We start from the raw sequence: 24,730 nt of genomic DNA, 5'->3' as shown, positions 1-24,730 counted from the left end.
AGTGAGCTCACTTGGATATATTTCAGAAGGAGTATCTGTGTTTACTTTTGCAAGCGACTGAGTGAATCTCTGGGAGACTGGTGGGGGGACTAGCATCCGGGATGATGTAAACAGCAGCTGGACCTGCAAGCTGGTTAGGAGTATCTCTTCTACTTCCTTACTAGAGAGTCCCCCACTGTACAGAAGGTCAGAATATGCCCAGAGAAGAGAAACCTCTCTAGGGCCCCTCTGCCCCAGTGCTGACTGTTTCTTCCTCATTCATTCTCGTGAGCTCTCCTGACTAAAGAACTCTCTCAATGATGTAGATAAAAGCCAAGTGTACTCCAACCTGCCTGGGGAGCATGGCTTGCCAAGAGCAGTCAGAAGCAAGCCTCTGAAGTCTCTCTTTTTTTGTGTGCAGGTAAACCAACAAACAATATAGAGTTATTGTATGACAAGTCTCATGGAACAGAGAAAGACGAAGGGCGAGACCACAGCCAGCCCTCAAGACCACATCTCACACCTGGTAACTGGTCTGTTGCTTAGTTAAGGAAAGCAAACACCCACTGGCTAGTGATATCAAAAGATAAACAATTTTATATTGTACCACGCATTCTTTCAACAAGCATTTATTTTATGGGCTAGCAGCTAGCTAGCACTGAGCCCTGAGAGACACAAAGATGACCAAAGCAGAGTCTTGTCCTCACATGGCACAAAGCCTAGCGGGGAAGATACACAACCTCAGGAGAGGCACTGGGGGTGGGTGGGCAGGAAAGGACATCTGCAGAGGGAAGCAATCAGCTGAGACTAAAAGTTGGTGGAGGTCCCTGGCTGGTACAAATGGTTAATGCACTCAGCTGACAATGGAAAGGCTGGAGGTTCAAGTCCACCCAGAAGTGCCTTGGATGAAAGGCCTGGTGATCTACTTCCGAAAAATCGGACATTGCAAACCCTATGGATCACAATTCTACTACAACACACATGCAGTTAAAAGTTGGTGAAGGGGCAGAGGAAGAAGAAAAATGGGGTACAGCAGCGACTGGAAAAGGGGTAGGTAGTTAGGGACAGTAGATGGGAGCCCCGCAGCTCCGTGAACTGAAAGAGTCTTTAAAGACACAGGGGCCCTATGTGAGTACAGGAGGAAGGAAGCACAGTTACCGTGGACCAGTTCCCAACCCAATAATACTCCTTCCAAAAGAACAACTTATTTTTTTCTGAACACTGATTGTCACTAAGAGGAACATTTGCAGCAGAGTGAGTTTCTGAATTTGAGTTCACGCAGGCCACTAAGATGCTGGAAATATCTGGTAAGAAACAGCAAGAAAAGACATGATGCCTGTGATGGTTAAGGTTGTGTATCAGCTTGGCTGGGCCATGATTCTCAGTGGTTTGGATGTTACGATATAGTTAAGCAACCATGTAGTGATGTAATCACCTCCTTGATGATATCTGCTATGAGCAAACAATCAGTTCAAAGGAAGTTTCCTTGGGGGTGTGGCCTGTGCAGTGGGATGGATCAATTTTGTGTGGCCTTTCTTGCTGGGGTCTTGTAAGTCCTATCCAAGTGATTGGGACTGTGCAAATAGGGTAATTGTGGCCCACCAAGGGGACTGGTCAGATTTGCAACCCCAGCTATCCCAGAGGTGGGAAGGAGATGATCCCGCCACTACCAAGGAAGAAGAGGCAGCATGTGTTTTGGACCTGGGATTCCTGTGCCGAAAGCTCCTAGAACCAGGAGACCGAGACAGACAGAGAGAGAGAGAAATGGGGGCAGGAGAGACCGGCAGGAGCCCGTGCAGTGGGCTTCTTGGTCCATGGAGCGAGAAAGCTGAGTGCCTTTGGGCCGAGGCCTACTGGCAGAGCAGGATGCATCTGGAAACTTTTTGGCAGGGGCTAAAACAGCTTTGTGACACTTGCCTGAGCAGGGCAAAGGCCGAGGGGACAGAGAGAGGCATGCCTGTGGCACAGCTGGGCAGAGGCTGTCCTGATGGAAGAACTGTACCCTGAGTGCTCCTGAGCCTGAATTGTAACCTGTTACTTCCCTAATAAATCCCATAACAGTGACTATTGTCTGCGAGTTCTGTGTGGCCATTGCAATGAATTATCAACCTAGCAGAGAAATAGAGAATGCCATAGGGGGTCAGTTGGTTTCAGAATTGGTAAAGATGGTGGACAGAGGAGGCGTGTCTGACCTCCACCTCATGGGAGTCCACCTTGGGCTGTCGATCTTGGCTCTCCTTTTCCCTTGTGAAGGTAAAGGAGATCAGACGCCACCCCCATGCTGTTTTTACAGCCTGCATCCAATATATATGGACTTCCTGGCAAAGCTAGTGGGCTCTGGATCCTGCAGCTGGCTCCTGTTCATCTGACCTCGGGCTCTTGGGACTTGAGCTAACAGCTTATCTGCTGATCTTGGGATCTGTCAGCCTCCACAGCCTGTGAGCCAGCGGCCTGCCAGCTTACCTGCCAGTCTTGGGTTCGTCAGCCTCTGCAGGTGTGTCAGCCAGTCTCTAGCCTGACCCATGGTCTTGGGCCTTGCCAGCCTCCACAAATGCATGAGCCATTTCCCTGGTATAAATCTCTCTCTATACACTTCACTGGTTCACTTCTCCAGAGAACTCAGCCTAAGACAATGCCTCAGAAGGCCTTGTCATTTTCAAAGACTTCCCTTCTCTTTATAAGAGCAAAGCAAAACCAATCCCACAACCACAGAGACCCCTTTTTTCTTTATAAACTTCATATAGGGATAATTATCATTTTGATTTTAAAATAGTGAAGGAAAGATTTTTTTTTTGCCTCCTGTTTTTCTCTGTAAATCACTTCCCAAATTAAAACAGAACAAAACAAAACAAAAAAAACAGAACATGAAACAGAAACTTAAACTGTCGTTCATGAAACTAAGAGACACCTGTCAGCCGGGACCATTAGTTATAAATAAAGAAATCCGAGGGAGAAGTGATCGTGGCAGAGAGGAGGAGGGGAAAGCCAAAGTGCCCACAACAGAGGGACCACAGCAATCAGGAAGGTATTTCACCTGACAAAGCCCCGGAAGGCTCAACATTGGGGTTACAAGCACCCTAAAGGGGGGGGGGTGAGGCAAGAACATTCTCTTCTGAAGAAACTAAATGGCCCCAAAGAAAAGACCTGAGGATGCTGAGCCCTTGAGGGTGCTGACCCATGCGGGTGCTGACAATCAGTCCTATGGCTGTACCATCACCCTTGACAGAATATGCAAAGAACTCCCACAACTCAACAACAGAAGGACAAACAACCAATCAAAAAACAGGCAAAGAACTTGAGTAGACATTTCACTGAAGAAGATACACAAATGGCCAATAAACACATGCGCAGCATTATTAGTCATCAGAGAAATGCAAATCAAAACCACAATGCGATACCACTTCACCCCCACTAGGATGGCTATGATAAAAACAAACAAATACACAAATGGAAGATAACAAGTACCGGTGAGGATGTGGAGAAACTGGAACCCTCATTCACTGCTGGTGGGAATGTGAAATAGTTCAGCAGCAGTGGAAAACTGTTGGACAGTTCTTCAAAAAGTTAACCAAAGAACTGCCATACAACCCAGAAATTTCACGCTTAACTATATATCCAGAAGAGTTAAAAGCAGGAACACAAACAGATACATGTACACCAGTGTTCACTGCAGCACTATTCACAATAGTCAAAAGGTGGAAACAACCTAAATGCCTATCAATAGATGACCTGGATAAACAAAATGTGGTACATACATACAACAAAATAGTACTCAGCCATAAAGGGAAATGAAGTCCTGATACATGTTACAGTATGGATGAACCTTGAAAGCATCATGCCGATTGAAATAAGTCAGCCACAAAAGGACAAACAGTATATGATTCCACTTATATGAAATATCAAGAACAGGCAAGTGCATAGAGATAGAAAGTAGATTAGAAGATACTAGGGGGCCCCTGGTGGTGCAGTGGTTAAGCGTTTGACGACTGCTAACCAAAGGGTGGGTTGTTCGAATTCACCAGCTGCTCCTGGGAAACCCTATGGGGCAGTTCTACCCTGTCCTATAGGGTCGCTATGACTCGAAATCGACTCGATGGCAATGAATTTTTTTAGCAACTGGATAAAGGAGTTATTGCTTAATGGGTACAGAGCTTCTGTTGCAGGTAATGAAAAACTTTTAGAAATGGACAGTGGTGATGGTTACATGACATTGTAAATATAATTAATGTCGCTGAATGGTTAAAACGGCAAATTTTATGTTATATATATTTTGCCACAAAACATTTTTAAATTGAAATAACCTATTCTCTCATTACCCAGGGGTAACAACATTTTCGTATATTACACTTTCTAGTCTTTTCCCTCCTCAAACACATGTGTTCTTTTTTACGTGACTTTTTATTTTTTCTTTCTTCCCTTTTTATTTTGAAAAATTAGGCATAGGACTTTATAAATCACTTTTCTTTTTAAAAGCTTAACAGCATACACAGTATTTTACCAGGTATTTAAAGAAAATATTATCAGATAACTCGATTACCAGAGGTGTGTCTCCCATAGACAGTTTCATGACGATGGTGGGAAATGGAATATTTTGGCAATGTTATCAATTTCTATGCTGTCTGTGAATCAAGTCCTCTGATATTTAAGTAAACAAGGCTTGCATGATTGTGTTTATATTTCCTAATGCTATAAAAACCTCCCCAAAACCAAATCCATTGCCATCAAGTGAATTCTAACTCTTAGTGATCCTGTAAGACAGAGCAGGACTGCCACATAGGGTTTCCAAGGAGTGCCTGGTGGATTCGAACTGCTGACCTTTTGGTTAACAGCCGAGCTCTTAACCACTGCACCACCAGGGCTCTCCTAATACTATAAAACCAAAAAACCAAACCCATTGCTGTCAAGTCAATTCCAACTCACAGCAATCCTACAGGCTCTCACAAAGTACAACCCCGTGACTGCTAAATCTCGCCACCCCAGAACTCCCAAAGACATCTCACACCCCTCAGTTCCTCACAAAGGGCAAGCTAATTGGGCAGCAGACCAGTCAAGGATTTCTGCTTGGCTCTATTGTCTTTTTTGTGATCTTTCATATTTTTATGATTTTCACCAAAAATATTTTCAGATCCTTGGCACTGAGCACAGTGGGTATGTGAAAGTCCTGGGAGATGCTCTGGGTTCTGAACATGGATGGATTACCCAACAAGCAAGGTAAGCACGTGGTTAGGGCATCAACAAAACAGGGGCACCAGTCGTTCAAAGCAAAGACCCGTAGATGCCAAGCAGACTGGACACAAGGAAGAGCAAGTGCCACAGTGGAAGGGAACTAGCAGGGCACTAAATAAAACTGATACCATTTCATATGCTATCAATACTATATTTATAAGTTTTATAAATATAACAGTCATATTTTCCTGTTCATTTTGGACCGATCGGGTATAACCTCACGTTCAGTTCTCACTGACCACAGAAGAACGCACCAGTAGCACCATAATCACGTGGCTTCTGAAGTATCTGGTCCTGCGCAAAGTGAACCAAAATGCCTCTTCAGATTGCACATACCCTTGTATTTGTATCACGATCTTTGCAATCACTTTTGCCCCCATGGGATACCAGCAGCAGTCCAGCAAACTGGGAAGACGCAGCATCAAAGGACGGAAAGTGAGTGCTACCATGGATTGAATTGTGTCCCCCCAAAATATATGTCAACTTGGTTAATCTATGATTCCTAGTATTGTGTCAACGTCCTCCATTTTGTGATTGATGTAATTTTTCTATGTATTATAAATCCAACTCATAGAGACCCTGTAGGGATCTACTCGATGGCAACAGGTTTGTTTGTTTTTTTATTATGAATCCTAATCTCTGTCTGTGGTTAATGAGGCAAGATTATATTGTTAAAGAGGATCAGGGTGAGATATAACACCCTTACTCAGGTCACATCCCTGATCCAATGTACAGGGAGCTCCCCTGGCGTGTAGCTTGTACCATCTTTTATCTGTCAAGAGATAAAAAGAAAGGGAAGTAAACAGAGTTGGGGACCTCATACCTCCAAGAAAGCAGCCCCTGGAGCAGAGTGTGTCCTTTGAACCCAAGGTTTCTGCGCTGAGAAGCTCCTAGTCCAAGGGAAAATTGATGACAAGGACCTTTGTCGAGAGCCGACAGAGAAGACTTCCTCTGGAGCTGATGCCCTAAATTTGGACTTGAAGCCTACTAGACTGTGATAAAATAAACTTCTCTTTGTTAAAACCATTAACTTGTGGTATTTCTCTTACGGCAGCACTAGATGACTAAGACAAGTGTGCAAGTTTTTAAGTAGTATTTCAAGATGAAAAACACTTCTGGAGATCTTGCAAAGGGCCCACCAACAAACATCATATGACAAATAAATTATTTCTGACTGCCTTGGAAGTACTATTTCTTTTGACCATTTCAGATCTGAAGAACCAAATTACATGTTCCAAACTGATTTTTTTTTGTATATATGGGTTATCATTTAAACAGTAACATTCATATATACGGGTTATTTTTTAAAAATTTTATTGCTTTTCATTGAAGTTTACAAGACAAATTAGCTACCCATTCAACAAATTGTACACAAAGTGTTCCAGGACATTGGTTGCAATCCCCACAGTGTCAAAACCCTCCCCAATTCCACCCTGGGTTCCTCGTTTCCTTTTGTCTTGATTTCCTATCCTTTCCTGTCTTCTCATCTTTACTTTTGGGCAAATGTTGGCCTTTTAGTCTTGTGTAATTGTTTGTTCTATGGAGCATGCTCTTTTCAGGTATTACTGTTAATTTTATAGTCCTCTCTATTGCTTGACTGAAAGATGGTATCTGGGAATGGCTGCAGTTCCAAGTCAGAGGGGCATCTTAAGGCCGTAGTCTCAGGGGTTCCTCCAGTCTCTTATCAGGCCAAAAAGTTTGATCTTTTATTAATTTGATTTTTCTATATTTTTATCCAGCTCTGTTCGGGACCCTTTATTGTTATCCTGGTCTGAGCCATCGGTACTGGCAGCCAGGAAACATCCAGTTCTTCTGGTCTTGGGGTTGTGTAGGCTATGATGCATGCAATCTGTTAGTCCTTTGGACTAACTGCTCCCTTGAGTCCCTGGTTTTCTTCACTGTCCTTTACTCCAGATGGGAAGAGATCACTAGTTGTATCTTAGATGGCCACTCACAAGCTTTTAAGACCCCAGACGCTATTCAGCAAAGTAGAATGTAGAACATTGTTTTTATGCACTATGTTATGCCAACTGACGTAGATGTCTCTCGAGTCTACGATCCTCAGCCATCAAGCCTAAAATCTCCATCTTGGGAGGTGTTTTGTTGTGCAGAAGAAGTTTCCATGACTGTGTCCCTTGTGTGTTCTATTGCCTATATCAGTACACGCAATATCTATAAATATGTATGTAGAGGTATCCACAACCTAACCTATATCTGCAGGTAGGTGCACTTCCTTACATCCTCCCATACCTCTTTAACATACCTATCTACCTATGCATCCCTTTGTAAATCACTGTTAATAGTATTGTTGCAGGATTGTCTATGTTATAGTAATTATTGTAGTTGCCCTGGTGGTGCAGTGGTTAAGAGCTATGGCTGCTAACCAAAAGGCTGGCAGCTCGAATCCAGCTGGCGCTTCTTGGAAACTCTACGGGGCAGTTCTACTCTGTCCTATAGGGTTGGAATGGACTTGACAGCAATGGGTTTGGTTTTTTTTTTTAGTTTGGTAGTTGCCCTTTGTTCTTGCTCTTTTCAGTGTCTTCCTTTACCTTTGTTATGTTGTGCCGACTTTCCCCATATAGTGTATTGTCTTTCCCTTCAGCAATATTACCACATGTCTTCTATTTAGCAAATTACCCTCTCTCCCCTTCCCTTCCCTGGTTACCATCAAAGAATTTTTTTTCCTGTGCTTGAGCCTTTTCTTGTTGTTGTTGTTGTTTTAAATTTATATAATAGCAGTTCCATACAATCTTTGTCCTTTTGGGATTGGCTTATTTTACTCAACGTAATGTCTTCCAAATTCATTCATGTGAGATGTTTCACAGATTCTTTGTTCTTTAGCATAGCTTAGTATTCCACTGTGTGCAGTTTATCCATTTATCTGTTGATGTGCAATTAGGTTGTTTCCAATCTTTTTTGCTATTGTGAACAATGCTGCAATGAACACAGATGTGCATGTGCCTATTCGTGTGACGGCTCTTATTTCTCTAGGGTATATACCTAGGAGTGGGACTGCTGAGTCATATATTTTTATTTCTAGTTTTTTAAGGAAGTGCCATATCGTTTTCCATAGGGGTTGTACCATTTTACTTTCCCACCAACAGTGCATAAGAGTTCCAGTTTCGCCACAACCTCATCGGTATTTGTTGTTTTCTGTTTTTTGATTAGTGCCATTGATGTCGTGTTGAGATGGTATCTCATTGTAGTTTTAGTTTTCATCTCTCCACTTAACAGCAAGAGGTTTTTTTTTGGTTGTTTTTTGGTATATGGCTAATGATCATGAGCATCTCTTCATTTTTAAATATAAATTTTTGTGTTGTCCAAATTTAAATGTAAATTTTATTTTATAAATTTTATTTATTTTCAATTATTCAATTTATTTGCTACAGTAGAACCAAATTTAAGAAGTGACACAATTTTATACCCAGGTAAAATGAAATGGCAACAACTAAGTGGAGTGCAAAAAACTAAAGCTTGCAGAAGAGAAAAAGGAAAAGATTTTGAGTTCCTGAAGACAATTTCAAAATTAACTTCCTTTTTAAAATGTAATGAATCAGAAGAGACTTCTGCTGAACACTCAAGTTTAATGAGTGCAAATCGTTGTACTGGTACCACTAGTGCTAAAATTACAAATAGCAATACAAATACAACAGAATTTCCAAATTCTGCATCCATTTCTTGCTATAGTAAAAAAAATACTAATGGTGTAGAAAGTGAAACTATTTTAGAATCTGAAACTGTTGCATCTGCAGACCCCACAAATAACAAAAATACAGCTCCTGCTTTGTGGGATAATTTTTCTTCTAATGATGTAAATTATTGGATTGAAAGGGGGCCAAGCGACTGTCAACATCACAGTAGATCATTTGAAAATTCATGTTGAAAATTTCTGGATGGTAAACAGACAAGGTTTTGTAGCCAGAATATATTTCTAGTGTGCAAGGCTAATGGTGAAAATTATAAGCAGGAGTGGCTATTGTATTCTCCATCAGTCAGCTCTGTATATTGTTTTGTTTGCAAACTATTCAGTCCTAAATCATTTAATTCTCAATTTGCTCTGCATGGATTGGTGCAACACAAATATGACTGATAAACATGCAAACAGTTCAATTCACAGAGATTGTATGTTGTCGTACTTAAACCAAAGACATAGCTTTAGCTTAACTCATGAACTAGAAACAAAGTAGTAAAGAACATCAGTATTGGAAAGTTGTTTTCCAACACATTGTGCTGCTGTCATTATAACAATTCCTGAATATGGACTATCTTTTCAAGGAAGAAATGAAGTGCATGTGTCCCCCCAAAATGGAAATTTTTTGGGTTTACTTCAACTTGTTGCTCAGTTTGATACATTTTTAGCAGGTCACATCTCAAAATGTGGTAACACAGGAAAGGGCAACCCATTGTATATGTCTAAGACAATTATTAATGTGGGGGCAAATTAATAAAGACTTAATAAACTTGTTGTTGTTAGGTGCCATTGAGTTGGCTCTGAATCATAGCGACCCTATGCACAACAGAACGAAACACTGCCCGGCCCTGCGACATCCTTACGATCATTGTTATGCTTGAGTCCACTGTTGCAGCCACTGTGTCAATCCACCTCCTTGAGGGTCTTCCTCTTTTCCGCTGACCCTATACTTTGCCAAGCATGATGTTCTTCTCCAGAGACTGATCCCTCCTGACAACATGTCCAAAGTATGTAAGACGCAGTCTCACCATCCTTGCTTCTAAGGAGCGTTCTGAGTGTACTTATTCCAAGACAGATTTATTCATTATTCTGGCAGTCCACGGTATATTCAATATTCTTCGTGAACACCACAACGCCACAATTCAAAGGCATTTAATAAACTTAGTAAATGATAAAGTTTGATCAATTATTTTCAGTGAAATAAGTTGCTGTTGTTAGGTGCAGTCAAATCAGTTCTGACTCATATCGATCCTATGCACAACAGCATGAAACACCGCCTGGTCCTGTGACATCCTCAAAATTGTTGCTATGCTTGAGCCCATTGTTGCAGCCATTGTGTCAATCCATCTTATTGGGGGACTTTCTCTTTTTTGCTGACCCTCTACTTTACCAAGCATGATATCTTTCTCCAAGGATTGATCCCTCCTGATAACACATACAAAGTATGTGAGACGTAGTCTCGCCACTCTTACTTCTAAGGAGCATTCTGATTGTACTTCTTCCAAGAAAGACCTGTTCATTCCTTTGGAAGTCCATGGTATATTCAATACTCTTCACCAACACCACAATTCAAAGGCATCAATTCTTTGGTCTTCCTTATTAATTGCCCAGCTTTCGAATGCATATAAGGCAACTGAAAACATCATGGGTTGGGTCAGGTGCACCTTAGTCCTCAAGGTGACATCTTTGCTTTTCAAAACTTACAAGAGGTCTTTTGCAGCTGATTCCCCCAATGCAATGCATCTTTTGATTTCTCGACTGCTGCTTCCATGGGTGTTGATTGTAGATCCAAGTAAAATGAAATTCTTGACAACCTCAATCTTTTCTCCGTTTATGATGATGTTGCTTACTGGTCCAGTTGTGAGGATTTTTGTTTTATGTTGAGGTGCAATCCATACTGAAGGCTGTGGTCTTTGATCCTTATCAGTACGTGCTTCAAGTCCTCTTCACTTTCAGCAAGCAAGGTTGTGTCATCTGCATAATGCAGGTTGTTAATGAGTCTTCCTCCAATCCTGATGCCCTGTTCTTCTTCATGTAGTCCAGCTTCTCGGATTATTTGCTCAGCATGCAGACTGTATAAGTATGGTGAAAGGATACAACTCTGATGCACACCTTTCCTGACTTTAAATCATGCAGTATCCCCTTCTTTTGCTCGAATGACTGCCGCTTGATCCATGTACAGATTCCTCACGAGCACAATTAAGTGTTCTGGAACTCCCATTCTCTGCAATATTATCCATAATTTGTTATGACTCACAGCCAAATGCCTTAGCATAGTCGATAAAACACAGTGAAATAAGTATAGCTTGATATTTCAGTTTGTCTATAGATTCCACTCCTGATCTTTTTGAAACAGATCGGCTAAGTATTGTTTTAAAATATGTATCTTATGTATCTCCAAGAGATGGAAAACCTGCCGAGTGACTTATCACATTCACTAGCTTAAAAAGTCATGCTGGTGAAGAAACTGCAAATCAAGTACTTCACTATGTAAAGTTTGCAAAACTGATTTTTCTAAGTGCAGATGCCAGTCCTGTGACAATGCTGCCAGTATGTCAGGGTGTTATAAAGGCAGCAACGGAAAATTTTAAAACACAGTGAATATGCCGTTTTCATACCATGTGGTGTGCATTCACTTTATCGTGTAGGACACAGCACCCTAGATTGCTGTCCGGAAGCAGCTGATTTTTTTCTACTGTTCAATTACTCTACATATTTTTTACTACCTCTACTCACTGATGGGCAGTTCTTTAAACATATTTCGGCAATACTCAAGTTTTAAAATGTCTTTCTAATACACATTGGGAGGCACATGCTGTAGCAACGAGTGCAATCCTGGAATTGTTCACTCAGATTCTAGACGCCTTAGAAAATACTGCTGAAGACCAAACACAAAAAATACCAAAACAAAAGCTGAAAACATTGCCCACAAAATGCAAACACTAGTATATGTATTTACGCTGGTTATGTGGGATAATGTATCACTGCATTTTCATTGAACAAGTCATGCTCTTCAAGATTCAGAAGTAAATTTAAAGATGTGCACAGATCTCTACCAGTCATTAACAGGGTATTTACATGATTTAAGAGAAGATTCTGAAAAATTTGAAAACAGAACAAAACAAATACTGCCAAATACTGGTTATCAAGCAGTTCACTGTCACAGAAGCATTAGAAAGAAACAATTAAATGAAAGAAGTACTCCAGGACTATCACTGAGTGCCAGAGATCGATTTTGCGGATTCACATACTATACCATCATTGACAAACTCGAATCTTGCATGAAAAGATGGGAGAAAATGGGTCAAATTCTTTCAAATAGATTTTCCTTCTTTAACAGTGTGGATATACCTGATGAAGAATGCACGAAGGCATGTAAGAAATTAGTGCAGGCTTATCCCGATGACTTAAATACAAACCTTTATGGGGAAGTGAGACGATTTCATTCTTACATGAGAACTAAGTTAACAGATTTAAGAAAGACAAACTTTGCTCACATAGGCATGTATGGGAAATCCTGGTGGCATAGTGGTTAAGAGCTACGGCTGCTAACCAAAAGGTCGGCAGTGCAAATCCACCAGGTGCTCCTTGGCAGTTCTACTCTATCCCATAGGTCGCTAAGAGTCGGAACTGACTCAACAGCCTTGGGTTTGGCAACGGGTTTAGGCACGTATAATTCCGTAACAGAAGATAAAATACAATGCGTATTTCCCAGTGTTGAAACTGCTTTACACATATCCCTGACTTTAATGATCACAAACTGCACAACAGAAGAATGATCATTTTCATCCCTAAAGACTCTAAAGAGGCTCAAAAACCCTCAGTGTACAACAATGATTCAAGAAAGATTTGATTCATTATCCTTATTATGTATGGAAGTAGATATTGTTCAGTAGCTTAATAGTGATGAAATCATTGAAGAATTTGTAAGAGTAAAAAATAGAAAGAAATGTTTTTAATTATAATGTTAGAGCTGAAAGATCTAAGAAAAAATATAGTAATTAGTTGTAATATTTGTTTTCTGATCATTAAATTTCCTTTTATGACATCTTTTCATTTGTTTATTTATAATTACAGCATTTATTATGAAACAAGCCTCGAAATTGAAGTATGAACTGTTTAAAGCAAAAGTGGTGAAAGTCGATCTTTTCTGGGAGACCAACAGAATTTTACATTAATTGTTGAAACAACTAAGTTCACTGACTCATTTAAATGAATATGTGGAATATTCTTTTTGTAGAAAATGTGGCATGTAGTAAAAATCTTTATATTCCACGTCCACTAAAAATTTCATAATCCAGTTCATCTCATTCTGCTAAAATGGCATACGCTGCCTTTGCATTCCATTGCTAATATTATAGTCTCCTTTAAAAATAAGTTACATCATGGAGCGCTAACACACACACACGTTAACCTGATACCTGATAAAGTAAACTGTAACCTAACAGGCGATGTTGTTCAATACTTACGTTGTGCTGCACACTCAGGTTCAGATGAGGCCCGATGGGCTTGAAGAAGGTGACTTGTTTGCCCAGAACCACGTACCACTACCTCCTGGCAGAGGAGGCGCACCACAGATTATCAGTCTTTAGGGCTGTCACATGCCTTAATTTGGCCCTGGTTCTGAAGCAACTCTGCCAGGGGGTAGTGGTGTGTGGTTCTGGGCAAACAAGTCATCTTCTTCAAGCCCTGGGGCTTCATCTGTACATTACTGTGGAGCGCATCATACATACTGAATGACATCACCGTATTCGGTTACAGTTTACCTTATTAGGTAGCCTCTTGTGAGATAGCCCTGGTGGTACAGTGGTGAGGTGCTCGGCCACCAATTGAAAGATCGGTGGTTCAAATCCACCAGTCACTCTGTGGAAGAAAAACGTGGCAGTCTGCTTCCACGTCATCCAGAGTAAAATGGCCAAAAAGGCTCTACCCAATTCACTCCCCGCTCAACGCTCTGGCCTCCTCATCACGCTCAGCCCCTACCTTCTCACCCATAGCATAGGCACTGTCTAGAGACTAAATAACTAGGTGAGTCATTCGTTCATTCAACAAACACTCATCGAGTCCCAAACCACGCCGGTTCCTGCCCTTGCCTGGAGCGAGCTGTGGTATCCTCTGTGAAGACACTCACCCTCGGCAGGCCCAGGCTCACTCTTCCACGCTGCTGAGCCTAGAACCCAGGTCACTGTGTGCAAAAACAGCAACCCTCTCCCTCCCACGAGCACACGTCATCCCTAAACTGCTTCATGGACTCTCCAAGGCACCGTCCACGGAATGTCTATGTGGTCACCGTCCATCTCTCCCTCCTAGAATCCTAGGTCCTGAGGGCAGGGGCTTAGAGACTGCGGTGTCCCTGTGCCCAGAGAGGGCCCGGCATGCTCAAAGAGCATTTTTTTTTTAAGAATAAAATAAGTTTTTATTTATAGACTTATAGTAAAGGGGGAAGCCTTAACTTGTAAGATATTTCTTCCACAGTGTGTACAACATACTTTTTATTTCCATGGAATGGAATCAAACACGGACTGAGATTACAGTGTATACACACTAGAAGCCAGCACATGCCGGGAACGCGGGGGGCAAGGGTGGGTTTAGTGCCAGGTAAATCGCTCTTGGTATTTACATACAAAATCAGCTGGCTCTATTTCTTAGATGTGCACCAGGAAAGAAAGGAAGATGTGATCGTTACTTCATAAATCTGTCGTTTTGCAATACCGACATCATCAGAAATAGGGACAATTCACTGAGACTCAAATTTCAGTATCAGGAAATAAATATCAAAACAACACCACTGGCCCTCGCAAGGAAACCTCTACCCTCACCCAATCCTCCCCCTCCCTGTCTTACCCTCCAAAAACTACCCCCTACCAACTCCCTGGTGGCTGATGCCTCAAGACTCCTTTCTCCCAGGGACATCACGGAGGGCGATGCACCCGCAGGGCTGCCACACAGGCTTAGCAGAGCTGCGGGAAAACCAGCGGTGAACCCTGCCAAAGACTCTGCTGTGCAAATCCGTCCCCACTTCCCTTTTATACCACCAACTTGTTCAAGGATCTGGTCTTCCAATAGGAGTGATAACTAGCTTTTTAGGAAAAAAAATCCTTAAAAAGGGGGGTAGGAATAATTCTGATATTCCAAACCAACGGTCTTCTTAATGTAGAGCCGTTCACAGACTCCCAGTCCATCAGGCAGAGGGGAGGGTGGACAGGGCTAGAGGCTTGTGAGGGAAGGAAGGGTCCTCCAGGCCGTGCCGCCCGGCAGGGCCGGGGGAACTGAGTGGGGGCTTTTAGGACACCATGTGCTCAGACGTCCAGCCGGCCGTCTGTCATTCACAGAAAAAGCTGTCAGGCTGAGGTGTTTTGGTTTAAAAATTCCTCGTGGGGACAGGGAATCCCTGAAGGAAAATGTAAAAAAAAAACCAAAACACAAAGTAGTGGAAACAGAGAACAGAGAGCTGTTGTCTAAGAGCTTGTACGTAAAAATAAAAATTAAAAAAAAATAAAGAGTGTCTTAAACGGTTCTGAGGGTTCTAACGATGAACTGAAACGAGGAGGTGACGGAGGGGGCAGTTTTCACTGCTGGCCTGCCCGCTGGGCTTAGCTGGCCGCCCGCGGGAGTTTGGAGTGTCCTGGTGCTCTGGGGCTCTCGGCTCTGAGCTGGAGTCCACGCCCCACGGAAGGCGGAGACTGTGCTGCCCCTGGCGCTGGTGGGCGAGCCGTTGTCTGAGGAGGGGCACCCAGCCCGCCCTCTGCAGTGCACGGACTTGCTGCGCCCGAGGGGCATGCTGCTGCTCGAGGTCGTCGGGATCTTGCTGGTGTGTGGGGCTTTTCCTTCACGGACACTGGGTGGACTCTGTGGCTTTGTCTAGGATTTGGGCCCGGGATGCCTTCTCTCCTTGGAGTGATGGGACCAAGTCCGCAAGCTGTGAAGGTTGTCTTTCATGTGGTCCCTATGTTTTTGCTCCCCTGCAGTATGATGAGCCCCTCTGTCAGCATCACCCTCTACCCCGGCGGGCGGGGAAGCAGAAGAGGTGCAGGGGAGGGGGAAGTCACCACCACCAACAAGCCGAGTCCCCTCTACACACACACAACTCAGGCTAGAACCACCTTACTGCAAACAGCTTTTTGAATGAGGGAATGCTTTAAATATTAAAGACTTCATTTGAAATTCATCTTACCCACGGATTTTGTTAAAAGCCAAAGATTAATGAGGATATGAAGTCTTTGAGAAAAAAACCCTCTTCCTAAACATGCCAGCACAAACCCTGGCAATAAGGAGAGGTGGGCAAAATTGGGCTGGGTCCGGAAACACGAAATGATCAAGTTGCTGATATCCCGATGGCAAAGTTCTGAAAGCTCTTTTACTGATAAAATCAGAGGCAGTTATTTCAGGAAGAGGTAGAAACTCCATAGCATTTTATACAAGCTTCTGTTTCAAAACCAACTGAAAACCTATTACAAATTCTCGGTCATCCGTCTGCTTCTTCCGCCATCAGGTGCACTTCCTAAGAGAAACACCTGTGGTGAATTCGCCCCAGTATCCTCAATACTAAGACAGTGCCAGGCACATTCAAAGCATTAAAGAAGTTGTTGAATTAATTCCTGAAGAAAAAGAATATCCACTCAGTAAAATAAGGTGCAGAGAAGTACATAAGCATATTTTAGAACAATTTCCACTAAAGAACAGCTAATATCAAGCTCTAGTACAAAGGGCTTAATCTTATCTGTTGAAAAGATGGAGTTATTTTTTATGCCTTCATGCAATTGAACTTGTTTTCTCATGTATGCCACTCGAATGGAAACAGTAAATGGTACCTGGGTAGGGAATTTTCCCATAGGTGACAATTTCATACAGGAGAATTCCAAAGGACCACACATCAGACTTAATGGTGAAGCACCCAAAGTTGATGGCTTCTGGAGCTGTCCACTTAATAGGGAACTTAGCACCTAAAGAAGAAGATAAAGGGTTCTTACTGGCATCTGAGCTTCAACAAAAAGTTACACATGTGTAACCTGTGACCCTCACACTTTCTTTAAAAAACAAACAAACATTTATTTTGGATAGGTAACACATACACATAGTACTAAAAAGAGATGGCACAAAATGTTCTTCTAAAAATGTTCACCTCCCTCCTCTGTTTCCCATTTTGGTGTTGCCTTCTTAAGAAGCAAAGTTTCCTGGGTCTCCTCGCAAAGATATAACTAGGCAATTTTAAGCCCAAAAGAACATGAGGCAGAACATAAATTTATTCTCAGCTTGTACATTTGCCCCTGAACACCAGTTTCTAATGCATATTCTTTAGCATTCAAACTTTCTCTAGTGAACACATGCTGTGTCCATATGGAATATAAATATATTTTTAACGTTTATATATTTTGTGGATAAATATTTTAAGCCTGTACTAATAGGAATCTCAGATGCTGCTTCAAACTTTAGAAACTAATGTCCTGTTCTTTCATTTGGTAGGGAAAAACAGTACTAAACTTTTAGGTATTGGGTAGAATGATAATCTGCCTCGAATGAGTTAGCGATGAAACTAGTCTTCTCAGGAGGAGCTGGTGGGGCTGAAGGACACTTGGCTCTCTGCACGACACCACACTTTCTCTTGAAAATACTTGTGGTGAGACACTACCAGGTGCCGCCGAGTTAAGTTTGACTCGTGGCCACCCCATGTGTATCAGAGTAGAACTGTGCTCCACAGGGTTTTCAGAGGCTGATTTTCAGAAGTAGATCTATCTCCAGGCCTGTCTCCTGAGGTGTCTCTGGGTGGGCTTGAACCTCCAACCTTTCAGTTAGCAGCCAAGCATGTTAACAGCTTGCCCACCACCAGGGACCCCTGGGTGTGCACCCTAGACTTGTCAGATTCAACAGAACTAGTCAATGATGTCACCAAGAGTCGAAATCAGCTCAACAGCAACTAACAAAAATAGGCACAAATGAGCTTCTCTAAAAGGACACTTCAGTGGGATAAATTTTAGATTATGTACTCTGAGGCTAGACTTCCCTAGTTTGAACTCTTGTTCTGCTACTTACTGTGTGACCTTGGAAAGCTGCTTAACCTCTCAGTTTCCTCATCTATAAGGTGCAAATAATAGTAATAATATCTGTCAATAGGGGTATTGTAGAGACACATGAGCTAATATGTGAGGAGAACTTAGAATAGGGTAAATGTAAATACACTGTAAATGGTCGAGAGCTATCTTATGTAACTCCTTTTCCTCAAACTATCCGTCACCTGCCTTTCTGCTGTGATAATTATTAAGCCCAGAGAACCAAAACAAACCCACTGCTGTCGAGTGGATTCTGACTCATAGCAACCCTACAGGACAGAACAGAACTGCCCCATAGGGTTTCCAAGGCTGTAATCTTTACAGAAGCAGACTGTCACATCTTTCTCCTGCTGAGCAGCTGGTGGGTTCGAACTGCTGACCTTTTGGTTAGCAGCCAAGCACTTAACCACTGCACCACCAGGGCTCCTTAAGCCCAGAAATACAGCTATAAAAACCATTTAAGGCGAAAACAAAACAAAACCCACTCAAGAGAGCACAGGCTTGAGATAGGAAGAGAATCAACTTCAAACATGACAGAAGCAGAGAAATTCCCACAAATTGTAACACTGAATGTTTGTTACCTCTGTAAATTATGCCAACATCTTCCAAAAGGCACCAGAAATAAGCCATGCAACAATTAAAAGAAAACTATTCCTTGTTAACAATTTCTAGAAATGTCAAGAAACTATTTCATTCTTTCCGAAGAGGGGAAGCATTGCAAAGATGTTGCCTCGTGACTCTGTGGTGGGTGAGACCATCAAAACCCTCAGATCCTACCAACAGGAGAGGCCAGGGTGGCTGGGCCAGGGTGTGGCCACAGATCCCTGTTCAGGTGACTGAGTGGCACTGTGCCTGCATGGGATTCTTGTTTCTTTGTGCATGTTTGGGTCACACACACAATACTGAATGTAAGAAAGCATGGGAGTGTATTTTGGTAGCATTATATTTACTTCTGTGTGTGTGTGATAATTTCCATGTTTTAATTGGCAATTGGAAGAACAGGCTAGATTTAACATTGAATACAGAATTAACATTACAAATATCTTCTCTATAGTCAAGGAAAGGGTACTTCATCATTTGCGTGAGAAGTTTTAACATATAACGTTAAACGAATAAGCGAGATCTTGCCCAGTTAATGTTTTTTGGCTTTGGTTAATTGAAATACAGACGTCAGCATTTCTAAACTTTATAAAAGCATCATGTAGAGTTAATCAACTGAGTAATTTTGAAAAACTATTAGAATAGTATGATAAACAGATCAATATAGTACATGTTTAATATTGTGCCAAATAAGTTTCTTATGATGAATGTTGTCAGTTCTTTGTTAAAAGCAGATAAAGCTAAACAGCAAAGAGCCTAAGAGTGGTGGCTGGCCATACCTTCCCGTGCAGTGTACTCGTTGTCCTCAATGACGCGTGCGAGGCCGAAGTCGGCGATTTTACACATCAGGGACTCCGACACCAGGACATTGGCTGCTCGCAGGTCTCGGTGGATGTAGTTCTTCCTCTCAATATACGCCATTCCTTCCGCAATCTGCACAGAGAGAGAGGCTCTGGTTTTTGTTTTCGTGTCTGGGCCCTTAGACAGTGTCAGCCAGGGCAAATGAGACCCTTACGAGTACCTGAAAGCCTCTTGTGTCTGTGCATAGATTACAAGCACCATTTGGACTCCTTTCTAAAACAATTGTCCCGAATTCTCCAACGATGATCATTCTTTTTCTTAGTAGCAACACTTCTCAACATTTTGTAATGTGTGGAGAATCTTTTTAAAACCTTACTAAGTTCCCACTTGTGGACAGAGAGGTGTCATTACCCCTGAGGGGGAAGTGGAGGCTTGTGTGTTGCTGTGAGGCTGGGCAGGTTTCAGCAGAGCTTCCAGGCTAAGGCTAAGTGAAAGAATAGCTCATTGTTACTGGAAATTCATGCCCGTCTCTCTGCCTCAGAATGCCTTTCCTTCCCTCTCAGCCAATCCCTAGGTTTACCGCCTGCTCTTCTAGAATTCCTTTTTACCTGTTACCATGGAATCAATTCCCATTCATAGTGACCATATAGGACGGAGCAGAACTGCCCCCAGCATTCCTCTTTACTTGCCCATAAGGCCTAATGTCTACAATAATCATTTCCACCTACTGATAATAGCTTTGTAATTATTTTTATAGTGTTTGATGTCAGTATTGTTGTCATGCCAACCAGACTATAAACACCTCCAGGGCAAAAGCCACGCCTACTTTTTCTATTCTTGCTTGTATCTACCGGAATCTTCAATCATTTGACAGAGCCAGGGAAAGTTTTTTTGGAAAATGTGCTAGGTTTTCTACACAGGCAGTCTCCAGGTCGTGAACATCTGATTGACTTCCATACAATCAGTAGTTACAAACTCCTGTAAAGCCTATTATATCATAAATTCAGGGTACACACAATGGTTCCTAATAACAAACCAGCGCTACTTTGCGATACACATCAAAACATTGTTATTATTATTGTATTATTATGTTAAAGATGTTTTAATGTATCTGGAAGCGCTTCTTTAATGTTTTTTATGCATAGAAAGGTACACCATATACTATATACTATGACAAACATTCCACCACTTGACTGTCAGTTTGTTGTACTGTGGTGGTTTGTGTGCTGTTGTGATGCTGGAAGCTATGCTACTGGCATTTCAAATAGCGGCAGCGTCACCCATGGTGGACAGGTTTCAGCAGAGCTTCCAGACTAAAACAGACTAGGAAGGAGGACCTGGCAGTCTACTTCTAAAAAAAATTGGCCAGTGAAAACTTTATGAATAGCAGCAGAACATTGGTGTAGTGCCAGAAGATGAGCCCCTCAGGTAGGAAGGCACTCAAAAGATGACTGGGGAAGGGCTGCCTCCTCAGGGTGGAGTTAGCCTTAATGACGTGGATGGACTAAAGTTTTCGGAACCTTCATCTTTTGATGTGGCATGATTCAATATGAGAAGAAACCTCTGCAAATGTCTGTTAGTAATTGGAAAGTGGAATGTATGAAGTATGAATCAAGGAAAATTAGAAGTCCTCAAAAATGAAATGAAACTCATAAAGATCAATATCCTAGGCATTAATGAGCTGAAATGGACCGGTACTGGCCATTTTGAATTGGACAGTCTTACGGTCTACTATGCCAGGAATGACAAATTGAAGAGGAATGGCACCATATTCATCATTTAAAAAAAAAAAAAATTCAAGAACTATTCTGAAGTACAATGTTGTCAGTTATAGGATAATATCCATATGCCTACAAGGAAGACCAGTTAATACAACTACTATTCAAATTTACACACCAACCACTAATGCCAAAGATGAAGAAATTGAAGATTTTTGCCAATTTCTGTAGTCTGAAATTAATCAAACATGCAATTAAGATGCATTGATAATTACTAGTGATTGGAATGTGAAGGCTGGAGACAAAGAAGAATTAGTAATTGGAAAATATGGCCTTAGTGATAAAAATGATGCTGGAGATCGCGTGACAGAATTTTGCAAGACCAAAAACCTACTCATTGCAAATACCTTTTTTCAGCAACATAAATGGTGACTATACATGTGGACCTCACCAGATGGAATACACAGAAATCAGACTGACTACAGCTGAGGAAAGAGATGATGGAGAAGCTCAATATTATCAGTCAGAACAAGGCCAGAGACTGACTGCAGAACAGACCATCAATTGGTCGTATGCAAGTTCAAGTTGAAGCTGAAGAAAACTACAAGTCCAAAGTATGACCTTGGGTATATCCTGCCTGAATTTAGAGACCACATCAAGAATAAATTTGACTCACTGAACACTAATGCTCAAAGACCAGACGAGTTGAGGGATGACATCAACGATATCATACTTGAAGAATGCAAAAGTCATTAAAATGGCAGGAAAGAAAGAAAAGACCAAAATGGATTTCAGAAGAGACTCTGAAACTTGTTCTTGATTGAAGAGTAGCTAAAGCTAATGGAAGAAATGATGAAGTAAAAGAGCTGAACAGAAGATTTCAAAAGGCCGCTCAAGAAAACAAAGTATAATAATGACAAAGACAGAGTCCTGGAGTAAGAAAAATAAAATGGAAGAACACACCCGACATTTCTCAAGCTGAAAGAACTAAAGAAGATATTCAAGCCTCAAGTTGCAATATTTGAGGATTCTATGGGCAAAACATTGAACAACATAGAAAACATCAAAAGAAGATGGAAGGAATACACATAGTCGCTGTACCAAAAAGAACTGGTCAACATTTGGCCATTTTGGGAGATGACAGACATATTATCAAGAACTGATGATACTGAAGGAAGAAGTCCAAGCTGTACTGAAGGTATTGGCAAAAAACAAGGCTCCAGGAATTAATGGAATAACAATTGAGATGTTTTGACAAATGGATGGAATGCTGGAAGCACTCACTCATCTATGCCAAGAAATTTGGAAGACAGCCACCTGGCCAAGAGACTGGAAGAGATCCATATTTGTGCCCATCCCAAAGAAAGATGATTCAAAAGAATGTGGAAATTATTAAACAATATCATTAATATCATATGCAAGTAAAATTTTACTAAAGATAATTCAGAAGTGGTTACCAAAGTACATCGACAGGGACCTTCCATAGATCCAGGCCAGATTCAGGACATGGGACAAGGGGTATAATTGCTGATGTCAGATGGATCTTGGCTGAAAGCAGAGAATACCAGAAAGATGTTTACCTGTATTTCATTGACTATGCAAATGCCTTAGACTGTGTGGATCATAACAAACTATGTAGGCAGTCGCTCAAACAAAACAAGAGGACACCGAGTGCTTTAAAATTAGGAAAGGTGTGTGTCAGGGTTGTATCCTTTCACCATACTTATTTAATCTGAGAAGCTGGACTACATGGAGAAAAAAGACTCATTAACAGCCTGTGATATGCAGATGACACAACCTTGCTTCCTGAAAGCAGAGGAGACTTGAAGCACTTACTGATGAAAACCAAAGACTACAGCTTTCAATACAGATTACACCTCAACATAAAGAAAACAAAAATCCTCACAACTGGACCAATAAGCGATATCATGATAAGTGGAGAAAAGATTGGAGTTGTCAAGGATTTCATTTTACTTGGATCCACAATCAATCCACCCACGGAAACAGCAGTCAAGAAATCAAAAGAAGTATTGCATTTGGCAAATCTGCTACAAAGGACCTCTTTAAAGCATTAAAAAGCAAAGATGTCACTTTGAGGACGAAGGTGCATCTGCCCCTAGCCATGGTATTTTCAACTGCCTCATATGCATGCAAAAACTGGACAATGAATAAGGAAGATCAAAGAAGAATTGATGCCTTTGATTTATGGTGCTGGCAAAGAATATTGAATACACCATAGACTGACAGAAGAACGAACAAATCTGTCTTGGAAGAAGTACAACCAGAATGCTCCACAGGAGCAAGGATGGAGAGACTTTGTCTCACATACTCTGGACAAGTTATCAGGAGGGACCAGTCCCTGGAAAAGTACATCATGTTTGGTAAAGTAGTGGGTCAGCAAAAAAGAGGAAGGCCCTCAACAAGATGGACTGACACAGTGGCTACAATAATGGGCTCAAGCACAGCAACAGTTAGGAGGATGGTGCTGGACCGGGCAGTGTTTCGTTCTGTCGTACATAAGGTTGCTATGAGCCGGAACCAGCTGGATGGCACCTAACAACAACAAAACAAACTTTTCACAAACTGTGGTTAGTATGAACCATACCTGTTTTGAGTTACTTGAAATTTCACTTAAAGACAGACTTAGGAATGGACCTCGTTCGTAATCAGGGGACTGGCTGATTACCCTGTTGTTGGCACACTGCTGCATCAATTTGGCAAATGCTATTTACAGCCACCAATTGTGACTGACAACCTGTGCGTGCTATGTCAGTCTCGATGTCCAGCCAGCCCAGCATTTCACTCCTGACAGGGCCACCAAGGAAGGCTGTCTTGAGTGGAGAGAATCATAAAGAACAAAGGAGATCTGATCTTTTTTTTTTTTTAGTGGAAGGTACACTTTAGTAATGCAGAGCTTCTACAGCCATGAAGAGTGTGTGCAGTGAAGACTGTGCACGTGGAGTGAGGAAGCCCTGCCAGCTGGGCTGATTAGCCAGTAACCAAGGTTCGCACAGGCTTACTTGTGTTTCCTTGCTAATCTGTGGTGAACAGTTTCACATGGGACTCACCGCATCTTTGATCAGTCCTTCGTGCAAACCCAGTGAGGTCACTGCCTGCTTAAATCTGCCCTCTCGACAACCTCCAAACTCCTCCACACTGCTGACGAGGTCCTGTACAATCTATCCTTACTGACCCCCTCCAGCCTCCTCCCCGTGACCATCTTCTCTTCGGTCTCTGATGTTCACACCTGCCTCTGCAGGGAACATACCTCTCTGCCCTTCTACCTGACCAGCTCATTCTGCAGGGCTCGGCTTAGACATCACTTCCTGGAAGAAGCCTTGCCAGCCCTCCTTCTCCTCCAGCGCACATGCTCCTGGCTCCCTGTTCCACCCAGATCTGCTTGTCTGTGTCCATCCAGTCATGCAAGTCCCTGGAGGGCAGGTATGACAGGAAATCAAGAGGTTGGCAGTTAAAATGTACCCAGCAGTGCCATGGAAGAAAGGCTTGGCAATCTGCATCTGTAAAGATTATAGCCAAGAAAACCCTATGGTGCAGCTCCACTCCGTGACACTTGGAGTCACCATGAGTCAAATTGACCTGACAGCAGTGGGTTTTTTTGGTTTGGGATGTGTCTACTAGTGCCATGTCCCAGCACTTAGCACAGGACG

General features: G+C 42.1%; 1 protein-coding gene across 5 annotated transcripts in view; it reads right to left on the bottom strand.

The window, feature by feature from the left end:
- LYN (LYN proto-oncogene, Src family tyrosine kinase) overlaps positions 1-24,730 on the bottom strand; it is a 183,069-nt gene that overhangs the window by 9,705 nt on the left and 148,634 nt on the right. For 4 of the 5 annotated variants that reach the window (XM_023538857.2, XM_003420002.4, XM_003420003.4 and 1 more), the window contains exons 11-12: positions 19,323-19,476; positions 16,708-16,839 (exon numbers count right to left, since the gene is read on the bottom strand). In XM_023538857.2, the coding sequence (XP_023394625.1) occupies positions 16,708-16,839; positions 19,323-19,476 (286 nt within the window). Of the gene's footprint in view, positions 1-6,120; positions 16,495-16,707; positions 16,840-19,322; positions 19,477-24,730 lie in introns of those variants that run through there. The other variant, XM_023538856.2, reaches the window with a different exon arrangement.

This window comes from Loxodonta africana, chromosome 18, assembly GCF_030014295.1.
Source record: "Loxodonta africana isolate mLoxAfr1 chromosome 18, mLoxAfr1.hap2, whole genome shotgun sequence".
Lineage (NCBI taxonomy): Eukaryota > Metazoa > Chordata > Mammalia > Proboscidea > Elephantidae > Loxodonta > Loxodonta africana.
Note: the sequence above shows the minus strand (reverse complement) of the source record. Positions and strands in the feature narration are given on the sequence as shown.